Consider the following 12065-nt stretch of genomic DNA (forward strand, 5'->3'; position numbering starts at 1 on the left):
CGCCCCGGGAGGGCAGTGGGCTATAAGCCCAACCCATCCTCGACGAATGAAGAGCCCACACATGTAACAGATCAACGTTAGGAATTCCTCAACGTTATCTCGAAGTCCCTTGAACCGGAGACCAACCCAACCATTCGTTGCCTTTTCATTTTTTCCCGTTTTCCTTTTCGTCCACTCCAAGACGAAGCAACCGCCGCGTTCCCCCAATAAAAACAGGAACCAGCCCACCCACTGGACCCCACCCGCTGACAGACGCCGCCGCACACAGCCGCACCAGCGCCCAAATCCCGCAAAACCCTAAGCCGAGGGGGGCGCGAGGCCGCGAGAGAGGGAGAGAGAGGAGGCGCGCAGCATGGCGGGTGCGACGTCCCCGGCGGCGGCCGCGAATCTGGCGGGCAAGTCGGGCGTCCGCGTCGTCGTGATCGGCGACCCCGGCACCGGCAAGTCCAGCCTCATCGTCGCCCTCGCCACCGAGCAGTTCCCCGAGAACGTGCCCAAGGTCATGCCCCCCACCCGCCTCCCCGCTGACTTCTTCCCGGACCGCGTCCCCATCACCATCATCGACACGTCGTCCAGGTCCGCTCCATCCTCCGCATCTCGGATTCATCAGATCTTCGAGGAATACTGGGATTCGAGTCTTGTGCGGATGATGATTTCGTCGTTTGTCTGTGCATCCTTGTGGTTGCAGCCCGGAGCAGAAGCCGAAGTTGATCGCGGAGTGCCAGGCAGCCGATGCGGTGGTGCTCACGTACGCCTGCGACCGGCCCGCCACGCTGGAACGGCTCAGTTCGTTCTGGCTCCCCGAGCTCCGGCGGCTCCAGGTAATGCTGCCCTGCACATTACGGTGGGGGTTCATGGTGGAGGTTTAGATCACTTACGATTGATTATTTTATCGGCCTGCCCATTGTGATCTGTATTGTTTAACTTGTGTGATGCAGTTGAAGACTCCAGTAATCGTGGTGGGGTGCAAATTGGACCTGAGGGACGAGCAGCAGGTTAGCCTTGAGCAGGTTATGGCGCCCATCATGCAGTCCTTCCGCGAGATTGAGACCTGCATTGAGTGCTCTGCTCTTCGTCAGATCCAGGTTACTCCTCATCTTAATTCTAATAAGGTGATTGGATATTTCTAGCCCCAAAATTTCATGCTTACCTGGCATGAAACCTGAACGGCTGCTGCTGGTGGTGGGGGCGGCGGGGGGGGGGGGGGGGGGGTGTTATACTGAATTAGACTAAGGCTCACTTGTAGTGTTCCAGACATGTACTTAAAATAATTTTATAATTTTGTTGGTATAATTGTGCTTACTGTGTTATATATATATTTTTGCCATTTGTCAATTCTGACTAGAATCACATATGTTGCTTTTCCTGCAGGTGCCTGAGGTCTTCTACTATGCCCAGAAGGCAGTGCTTCACCCAACTGCTCCTCTCTTTGATCAAGAGGCACAATCTCTAAAGCCTCGCTGTGTGAGAGCGTTAAAGCGGATATTCATTTTATGTGATAGTGACAAGGATGGTGCTCTCAGTGATGTGGAGCTCAATGAATTCCAGGTTTTTGTCCATGAAGGCTACTCCACTTTCTATGTTTAGCAGCAGACTGCATAGTTATTTGATTACACATATTTTTTTTATGGTTATGTTGCTGCTTTACAGGTCCGATGTTTCAGTGCTCCTCTCCAGCCTACTGAAATTTCAGGCGTGAAGAGAGTTGTTCAGGAGAAGATGCCTGAAGGCGTGAATGATAATGGACTTACCTTGACTGGGTTCCTTTTTCTGCATGCCCTCTTTATTGAAAAAGGTCGTCTGGAAACTACATGGACTGTATTGAGAAAATTTGGTTATGACAATGACATCAAGCTTAGGGATGAACTCATTGCAATGCCAATTAGAAGAGCTCCTGATCAAGTAATGTTTTGTTTGCTTTATGATCTATATCAAAATCTTTCACTATCAATATAACTTTTTTTTATCTGTTTCTTTATCCTTATCCACAATATCCTTTTTGATAACCATCATTGTGCACTTCCCTTGAGTTAAGGTTAAGGGATTGCCAACATCTATTTGTATTCGTGTGTTAAAACATTTTTTTGTACTTTTGGTGCGTGATAAAGCAAATTTTAAGCTGATTTGCTGTAGTGCTATTTTTGTATGTAGTTCACAGCCTTGCTATACTCCAGTCGCTAGCATACTTTTATTATTGCTTCAGTAGTGTTTTGGGAACTTCCATTACTGGCTTCATGCAGGAATATATCCTCATTGATGGTGAAGTAATGAACTCAGCTTTTTCTGCAGACACTGGAACTGACAGGTGAAGTGGTTGATTTCTTGAGAGGGATATTCAACATGTTTGACATCGATAATGTAAGCTTATCCCGATATGCAATTGGCATTTCAGTACTCATTGTTATTTGCATTTTAATTCTAATAATATTTTAGTTAAAAATATATCTGATTTGATTGATCAAAAGATACTTTTTTATTTATGTATATCCAGGATGGTGCTTTACTACCTACTGAGCTGGAGGATCTTTTTTCGACAGCACCTGAAAAGTAAGACACTAATAGATGGATCAATCATTTTCTCCATATTGATTGAAACCTTCTAGAATGTTTGTTAATGTTTATCCATATAGAAAGGTGATAAAAAATCCTGTATTCCTCTAATGCCTTGGTAGAATGTATTGTCTCTTATTAGACGGGCCTCTATTCATTCTTCTGTACTGTCATTTTCCTTTGCGTCACCTTTTTTCTGTTGCATATTTCAGCCCATGGTCTTCTGATCCATATAAAGACTGTGCTGAAAAGAATGTCTTGGGTGGTCTGTCACTCGAAGGGTTTCTTTCTAAGGTATTTATCTTACCTTAGCATAATATTCTGACATGCACAATTTATAACCCAATGGTTAAATGATGGATTTTATTTGTGAAATTACATATTTTTTGTGTGGACTCAACATAAGAAAGCTGACTTACTTTCTCTATTCATAAGTTTTAAGGTGCATTCTTATATAATTTTTTTGTCTTAACATTTTGGTGCATTCTTATGTACCATTGACTCAGCTGCCCTTATTGCTTTGAGAAGGCAAGGCCCAAAGAAATGCGATCTTTAATTATATGATTCTATAATCTACACGTTATAAGTTGGGACACTCATTAGCAAGATTGTGAATGAATTAAATTCTTGCTGTAAACGTGAGGGATATAGGATAGGCAAGCTGAAGCATGATCAATCAAAATTTAAGTTGAAGTGTCGTGCTCTGTTAATAATGCTTTTTCTTGAAAGTGCATGTATTATGGAACAGTACATGTGGTACAGAATGCTGGCAGCATGGCAATGTTTTTTATTTTAATTGCTTAGTAGACCATGGTATATTGCTATGAATAGAAGCATCTGGTAGTACTTATGTGTTGCCCTTGCTGAATAAGAATTTTGCAATGCAGTGGGCTCTTATGACACTTCTAGATCCGACAAATAGTTATGCCAACCTTGTATATGTTGGCTATCCGGGCGAGTTTAGTTCAGCGTTTACTGTCACAAGGAAAAGACGAGTGGATCGTAAGAAGCAACAGACACAGAGAAATGTATTCCAGTGTTATGTTTTCGGTGCCAGAGGTTCTGGAAAGACATCATTGCTACAATCCTTCATTGGAAGGTACATGCTGCATTTCCTATTATTTTACCATGCAGATGTCCTATAATAATTTGTTGTTTGGTCTTTGATGCATTCGTACTTGTAACAGGCAACCTTCTGATGCTCTGCCATCTAACACTGAACGGTTTGCAACAAATTCTGTTGAACTGCCTGATGTATGTATTTCGTTGACACACTATGCAGATATATTTCAAGTATCTTTTCAACAACTTAATTTCCAGTGTACTTGTGAAGATATCAACAGCATGTCTTTTAAAATGTAGTATACTGCATCCAGATTGCAATTGTTAAGCATCCTAATAGTTACATCATCTCCTTTGCCTAGGGTTGATAATATTTTAGTGGATTATTTATCTATGTAGATGTAGACTAGTTCTGAGTTGGTTTAGGTAGCTCTTGTATGTTTTTGTCTGATTGGTTTTATTTATTGAAGGGAACTAGAAAGACACTAATACTGCGAGAAATTCCTGAAGGTGATGTGAGATCCTTACTGTCTGATAAGGAATCATTGGCGCCCTGCGATGTAGCAGTCTTTGTTTACGATAGGTACACACTCTTCTAGAAGCTATTCTTTTATTTATTCATAACCCTATCGGTGGCATGTTCATTTCATCGAGTAAGTTTAAATCACATATATTTTCTTCTTTATAAGTTAAATAGCATATATTTTTCCAATTGTACGTTTGTGCTAAGCTGGTTAGATAGACGGCGAGTATTGTGGTGATAACTTGTAGTCCATGAAAGTTCTAATGTTTTTAAAAGGTTCACTTTGGTTGCCTCAGTGTCTGTTTTTACCATTCTCTGCATGGTGTCTTATTTTGCCTATATTTTTAACTGGTGGTAGTTGGCTGAGATTGTGTTGTTTTCATGACCAATTTGCCAAGAAAACCAAATCTTTCTCACAGTTTATTATTATTTTGAGAAAGTTACTTGAGTTAGGCATGCTATATATCTTATTTCATGTAAACGAAATAGAATATTTTTCTATCTATATCAATTCATTGTTGCAAGTGGATTCTTAGGCAAACTGACTCTTTTTGACTGCCAGATATGCTCTTTGGTTTGGCTATTAATTACAGGTTATGTGAGCCCTACTTCTGAAAGTTGGTAATTGAGATCATAATTAACAGGCCAGCCTTGAAACTCTTGTGACAGCCATTATTGTCACTCTTGACTTGAAATCTGATTGTAGAATGTAACACAACATTTGAGGACTTCCAAAAGTTTGACAAATAATCTTGTTTATACTGCTACATCAGACTTGAATTACATAAATTTACCTACTGTACTTATTGCTAAATAGCCTGACTCATAACTTGCTGTATTGGCAGCTGTGATGAATATTCTTGGCATAGAGCAAGAGACTTGCTTGTGCAGGTGGCTACACATGGAGAAAATACTGGCTATGAAGTTCCTTGCCTGATAGTTGCTTCGAAAGATGATCTTGACCAATGTCCACAAGCTCTACAAGAGTCAACTAGAGTAAGTGTTTTAGCATTTAATTCTATAGGCATAGTTGGCCAGTTGAACCCAGATTAGATATTGGGATCAGTTTCTTACTTATTCATTGTACTCCATTGTAATTTTATCCTAGGTATTATGTGACTTGTAATGTTCTCCTAGGTATTTGGTTTACCAAAAAACCCATATGAATCATAGAAAAATGAGCATTAGAATGATACGTCTGTGCTAGTGCCACATTTATGCAGCAAAAAAAGGGCCTTGCAGAACTTTATTTTTTATTTAGTTTTGTAGTAGCTCTAGTAACACAGTAACTTACCCAAACTAAAGGCTGTTCTATCTGAAATTGGTTCTATTGTGTCAACAAGCTCCTGGGTTTTATCCTCAGATCTTTTTTTGAACAGTTCTGTGCCATTTTTAATTAATTCTTTCCAAAAAAATACACATCCTGCAACTAATTGGAGTATGAAGTGGCATAGTGGTTAAAAAGTTGAAATATTTCTATATAGCGCGTGTTGGATTGTTAAATCATTTCTTGGGTCATTTATTGTCGATTTGCAAAAATATGTATCTTGTCACTTCGTGCTGCAAGTGATAGCTGTTATTTTGATGTTGCCCACACTTATCTGTAGTCCCTGTCGAAGTCGCATCTATGGGACGGTGGATTATTTGTGCTATTTTGTTGACAGTCTTGACTGGTTTTGTCTCTATGGAATGGAAGCCATCTTATTTATATGCCAAAAGATGTAACTGCAAAAATATCTACTTTTCAGGTGAGCCAGGACATGGGAATTGAAACACCAATTCCGATCAGTGTGAGGTTGAGAGATTTGAACAACATTTTCTGCAGAGTAGTTCATGCAGCCCAACAGCCCCATTTGAGCATTCCAGAGACTGAAGCTGGAAAAACACGCCGGCAATATCGTCAACTTCTAAACCGTTCCCTCATGGTTGTCTCTGGTGAGTCACACACTCTTTTCTTGTCTATTATTGAATTAAGAACAATATACCAAGCATTATCATTGTAAGAGTATGGGTGCCATTGTTAGAAATCCACCTTGCTGCTGATGCTTATTGAAGTTTTATTGGTTCTAACTCTAGCTCCTAATAAATTTGCAGTTGGAGCTGCTGTTGCAGTTGTGGGAGTAGCTGCGTACAGGGTTTATGCAGCTCGGAAGAACTCGTCCTCTTGAAGTCCTCCGATACAGTGGGGGAAATAAGGCGCTTCCCACAGCTCAACCTTGCAACATCAGCTTGATCCATGCTTGTTGAGCATCGCTGCTTGGGCTTTTATGCTGGCAAGAAACCAACATTTTGTACAGACCTGTCACCAGCTATAAATTGTGCGGCCTATTGGGGGTTTCAGATTCACGACTTCATCTGGCTCCATAAAATGCCATATCTGACACTCTGTTGTGGCTAAATTAGCTCAGCTAAATATTCTTTCTACTATAATTTTTTGTTCTCTTGGTACTTGCACTAGTCTGCTGATGGAATTCGGTTTCATTTCAAACATGCTGATTTCTTGAACTTTTAGTTGAAACAGCATGAGTTGGTGTTGTACCAAGTTTCCGTTTGGTTCGAATTTGATCAAGTAAATGGTAGCACGCTACTTTCGTCTTCTTGTTATCCACTGCCACTAGAGTTACTATGGTTTTATATGTTGAACGGTTTTGATTTTGATTGACGATCCCTGATTAAGTGGGCGCTATTGATGATTCGCCCAAGTCTGTCGAATGAAAGTGTAATATTCGTGCTCATCGAGTTCTCAACTCAATCCTCGCCACCTTTTTCTTACGTTCGGCATCGGTTCTGAACTATTTAGAAATCAATCCCTATGGCCTTTTTCTGAAAATAACTTTGTGACACATGGGATAAAAATGCTAAATGATTTTACACTATCTGAGCATGGCTCGCACAAACAACAAAAGAGCACATCCGTATCTCAAAAAGAAAAAGATTTTATTGGTCTATTTATCTACATCGACCATGAGACAATCCGAGAGGTTGGCTTCCTGTTCGATATGCAGCACGTATCACTGTAACACCGGTGAGATTCAAATCGAGAAGCAAGAAAGGCACACGGAACACAATACATCATATGAATCAAACTGAAGAGAAGTGTAGAACCACGCCCAAATCACTGTAACACCACCAATCCCAATTCTATGCACAAAAGTCATGCTTCGTCCTTGCAGAGGAGAAACAGTAGAAAGGGAGTGAGCTGATCACCTACGGAAGGGACACCGCTGGAGGGCTAGCTAACATGGAGACGCCGACAGCAGCATCCCCGTCAGGCGATATGCAAGTGGCCGATCTCGCCGGTCCGGGCGGCGCGGGCGACGGCGGTGGCGGCGGACAGGCACGTCGACACCCACTCCGCCAGCAGCTCCCACACCATGTCCACCAAGGACACGGCCATCGCCCATGGCATTGACATCCTCCTGCCCCGGCTGCCCGCCCGCGGAGCCGCCAAGCGGCCGAGCCGGCGTCTCTGGCGCTCTCGGCTACCTCTCTCTGGCAGCGCCGGCCGCTTGTTTACGTGTCCCAGGAGGCAATCGACCGGAGACGGGAGAACACCTTCCGTGCATGGACCAGCAAGATAGCGGTGGACCGGGGGGACCTCACGAGTTCCGCGGGGATGGTCTGGAAAAAAAAAAAAAGGATCGGATCGCCCTGGGCACGTCACGGCAGCTGCTGTCCGTGCTGGTTGGCCTTGGATGGGACGGGGATTTAATGAAGAAAACGAAGCGATTAAACGGAGATCAACGCGTATTTGCTGTGTATAGTATCTTTTAGCAGTAGCATATTTTACTGGCTAAATATTCTGAAATGCAAAGCAATTGCCAGGAATATTTACGTGTAGCACATAACCCAGCAGCAGCCTCTGCACACAAGCATGATTAGCTAGACGGATAAGACCGGATTAATGAATAGGCAGAGGAAGGAGAGGGTGTTTACTTGTGGTTTCTTCCTTGCTGCTACGGCAGTCACGTTTTCACTATTTAGAATTCTCTCCTCCGGACGGATGGAATTCTCTCGAGAGTTGGGCCATGTTTAGCCCTTGTTTACTCCAAACTCCCAACTTTGACACTATGTAAAAAGAAGATTCCCTATCACATCAAACTTGCGGTACATGTATGGAGTACTAAATGTAGACGAAATCAAAAACTAATTGCACAGTTTTGTTGTACTTTGCGAGACGAATCTTTTGAGCCTAATTAGTCAATATTTGGACAATAATTCACAAATACAAACAAAACGTCACAATTGCGCATTTATGGCAAAATGCCAATTTTGTCACCCCCAAATTGAAAACTAAACAAGGCCTTATTATAAAACTGTAAAATTCCACGTGCTCCAGCTGGTTGACGTGATCGGCGAAATGACTAGGATTGATTTGTGGCTCTGTTGCCCCCACACCGCACAGACGTGGAGCAAGCAGCATGGTGATTTCTGTATGTAGGCAAGGGGATCGGGTTAGCTCTGCTTTTGCTTTCGATATCATTATTATGCCCCGGCCCTGTTTGCCAATCAGAAGCGACGGGCGCACGTCTACCAGAGAAACGTTGGGTTGGCAAGAACCCACGAGCCCCTGGACATTGGAGAGCGTCGCTGCGTCTGAAGGACAGGAAGAAAGATTCAGTGGCTACAGTGCCTCTGCCCTCGGGCTTTCTGATGAAGCAGAAATCTTTCGAATAAAACAAGTTTGACAGAATTTTCTCCTTTTTTTTCTAATATATAAATGAGTGAGGAATGCACTCTCTTATCTATTTGACTTAGTTCTGCATGTGAGTTTTAAGTTTACCCTCACTTATATTTTATTTCATATGAAACAATAGAGATTCATAAATACAATTATATATTAATCAATAACTAGCGACTTGTTATATAGTAGTCAATAACACTCCTTCCTTGTAAACTGAACTGCCACGTTGATCCTAAAAGTAGGATGATACAGATTATGTTATAACTCATGGGTCTGAACAAGCATTTAATCTTGCAAGTTTGCTTGAAAAATATTGTACATACTTTTGTGGGAGGTGGGGGGATCAAGCCGATTTTTTCTGCAATATCCAACTTCTTTTTGGCATAATCATAATAAATCCTGAGTTTTGAACCTGAAAATAAATATAGCTCACACTTCCATAAATCAAGCAAATTTAAACATGCACTAGAAAATAGAATCACATCGAATGTCTCAGAAAGAAATTCATTCAACTAACGAATTTTTAGACGGCCTCCATGACCAACTTATAAGCTTCAGCATCTGTTAACTACATACAGAAAAAAATGCTTCAGTGAGAAGAAAATCACAGTTGGACATTGATACCATGACAAACGAAGCTTACATTTTCATCAATTTCAGCCACATAGATATTATACTGGAGAAATAAAATATGAGCAATTAGCCATAGATGATAAAATAGGGGAAAAATTTTGCATTAGAAGTAATAAACAAATAACATCAGTGAAGAAGGGCAACCTACATGACGTGTCATCGGACCAGGACCAAGCCACCACTGTTGGTCATTGTCAAGCTCAGCTTCCAATTCAAAACGGCACAAGGAACACATGCCTTTTTCCTTCACTTGATCCAAAGCATCTTTGAAACTCATCTAAGCAATGTTAAAGAAAGAAATGTATCCTTGATTAATATGCATATAAAGCTGGGACAAACAGAAAAAAGAGCACCATAAATTTCTTAGTTGGTGTATTTAGGCAACAATCCAACCTTTTGCTTAGCAATCAGTTTCCAAATCTCAAAATAGATACAAGCAAAGTCTTCATACCAAGTCTTATCAAACCTAATGCTCCACAAATATTCCTGAAAAAAAATAAATATGTAATTGTCAAATACTATCAGCTGCAATACTCAATATGTTAATATGATGAGTAGGGCCATTACAGAGTAGCCAGTGTGAAGCAAAGTTGTAAAAATATGGGTGCACTCTTTTGCGATCTTTACAGCATGATAGAAGACAACACGCTCGATTCTTTTCCGCTACAAAAAAAATAGCTTTACGGTTGATGACTGAGAATTTATAGCATGGAATACCAATGAATCCAATAACCAGGATAGATTTTAAGAGGTTTTGTACCTCACTTGATTCAGCACTCCGGAAATTTTTAAACCACTGCATATGATGCAAAGGCTATAAGACCATATTAACATGATCAGAATATAGCAATCAATCACATCATGCATACCTTAGTTTTACTTGATAGAGTTTCCAAGAAATAGACAAATTCTTGTTCGCTCCGAAGTGTACTACAAGTATTGTGGTAATCTTCCCAGTGCATATATTCACCCTGCAAAAAAGAAAAATATTAGTAATAGCACATTTATTGCTATTAATTAAACATTATAAGTGGTATCAAAGACACGACCAGAATGGAAGTACATCCAGTGCCAACTTATGACAACCCGGTGCATTGACTCGGTCTTCTGCATTGATCAGGTTCTTGCTTATGACAACCCTTGCAAAGAGGCACGCAAGCAAAGCACCACTGTATTGGGGCTTATACAATCAAGGCCTCTATAGAAGCAGGCATTATTATCCTTTCAAAAGTTCTACAGTCCTAGGCTATTATCTCATCCTTTTCCCAAGCATCTTACCCTTCACTAAAAGTGGGATGGGATAGTGCAACAGCTCTCAAAATCTAGTTGCACAACAAAAACAACAACTACAGCAAATAGCCTTTGTCCCAAGCAAATGCTCAGTATTTTAGCGATGAAAACACGCAAAAATTATATGGAAAATGACACAAATGCATACAAATACAACATTAGTAGCAAAAATAGTAAAATAGGATGGATTTCCTATGCCATGATCCAGACACGCAGATTACCAACCTCTACGTGCTTCTATCCAAAGATAATTCCTTGGAAACATTCTGGTCCATCAAACTACTCTTTAGTAGTTATTCCGCTGTTCAATTTAGCTGACCCGTGTCTCTTCAGGTATTATCATCAAGCCTTGTAATTCCACTATGCACCAGTGCCTCTAGAGGCTTTTCATCACAGCTAAGGAATATGGCGATGTGGGTATAGCAATAAGACTTGGCATAATTGAACACCGATCCACAGAAATAGTTGAGCTGAGTGTTACTTACAGTATTAGGAAGAGCTAAGCGCTGGTAGTCCTCCAAGTGAGCAAAGTTGCAGTATACAGGATCAAAGTACCATTCAAAATCATGCTCAAGCCACTGAAAATACCCGTTTTCTTCAAGAGTATCTGGAGGGTACATCTTTCTGAGCTCCCCACCAGCTCCTCTCCCTTCAACATCTGATAGAAATAAGGCATACAGTAAGGAGTAAATTTTACACAGATGACAGATCAGTGTAGGCAAGTATATGCAGAAAGTAAGAGTTGTATAATGTTTTCTGATATTTTCATAACAATAATATAGCTACCTTGTGAGCTTTGATGCGATTATGGCGAACCGTAACTCCATTTCTTTAAGCTGTTGGTCATCCATGGGAGCCCAAGCCTCATCATCGTCATTATCAGGAATTCCATGGTACCGCTTGAAATAAGAATCGAGATCCTCTTTGACCATCTCGTCGTCCCAGTCAAAGCCTTCGATCTGCCCCACCCCTTGTTCCCGTTCATGATGGTCGATGACATGGACAATCTGCTTGTCAGCCTGTTCACTGTCATCCCGGCGTGCAGTCTTGTCGAGATCCATGGGAGTAGGAGTGGTTTGGAACTTGGTCTTCTTTTCACCTGTCCATGAGCTGACCCCGGCGGCATCTCGCCCTTGGATGCTCGCAAAGGCTTCTCCGGATCCTTGCGAGCTGCTAGCGCCAGGAGCGGGATCGGAGCGTGGATTCTTCATCTGCCGTCGTAGCCACCGCAGAGACACAGGCCCCTAATCTAAGAGGAATCGCCAAATCCTAGCCTCGGAACTTGTCGATTCGAGCCAACTGAAACCTGGAGGAGAAGCCGGG

General features: G+C 41.6%; 2 protein-coding genes across 2 annotated transcripts; one reads left to right on the forward strand and one right to left on the reverse strand.

Annotated features, from left to right (window-relative positions):
* Positions 1-220: 220 nt before the first annotated feature.
* On the forward strand, positions 221-6739 carry LOC101758072 (mitochondrial Rho GTPase 1). The gene is made up of 14 exons (XM_004981265.4): positions 221-576; positions 689-821; positions 939-1085; positions 1372-1548; positions 1651-1902; positions 2290-2358; positions 2492-2547; positions 2763-2844; positions 3438-3649; positions 3738-3804; positions 4083-4195; positions 4981-5131; positions 5884-6070; positions 6230-6739. Exons 1-14 carry the CDS (start codon positions 353-355, stop codon positions 6301-6303), a joined length of 1944 nt encoding a protein of 647 aa, XP_004981322.1. The 5' UTR covers positions 221-352; the 3' UTR covers positions 6304-6739.
* Positions 6740-8889: 2150 nt separating this feature from the next.
* LOC101758488 lies at positions 8890-12065 on the reverse strand. Its single transcript, XM_022823015.1, has 11 exons — positions 11529-12065; positions 11228-11400; positions 10322-10423; positions 10213-10248; positions 10020-10115; positions 9846-9938; positions 9601-9729; positions 9463-9495; positions 9337-9387; positions 9143-9231; positions 8890-9051 (listed from the first exon to the last, which is right to left on the reverse strand). Exons 2-9 carry the CDS (start codon positions 11360-11362, stop codon positions 9343-9345), a joined length of 669 nt encoding a protein of 222 aa, XP_022678750.1. The 5' UTR covers positions 11363-11400; positions 11529-12065; the 3' UTR covers positions 8890-9051; positions 9143-9231; positions 9337-9342.

Source organism: Setaria italica, chromosome IX, assembly GCF_000263155.2.
Source record: "Setaria italica strain Yugu1 chromosome IX, Setaria_italica_v2.0, whole genome shotgun sequence".
Classification (NCBI taxonomy): Eukaryota; Viridiplantae; Streptophyta; class Magnoliopsida; order Poales; family Poaceae; genus Setaria; species Setaria italica.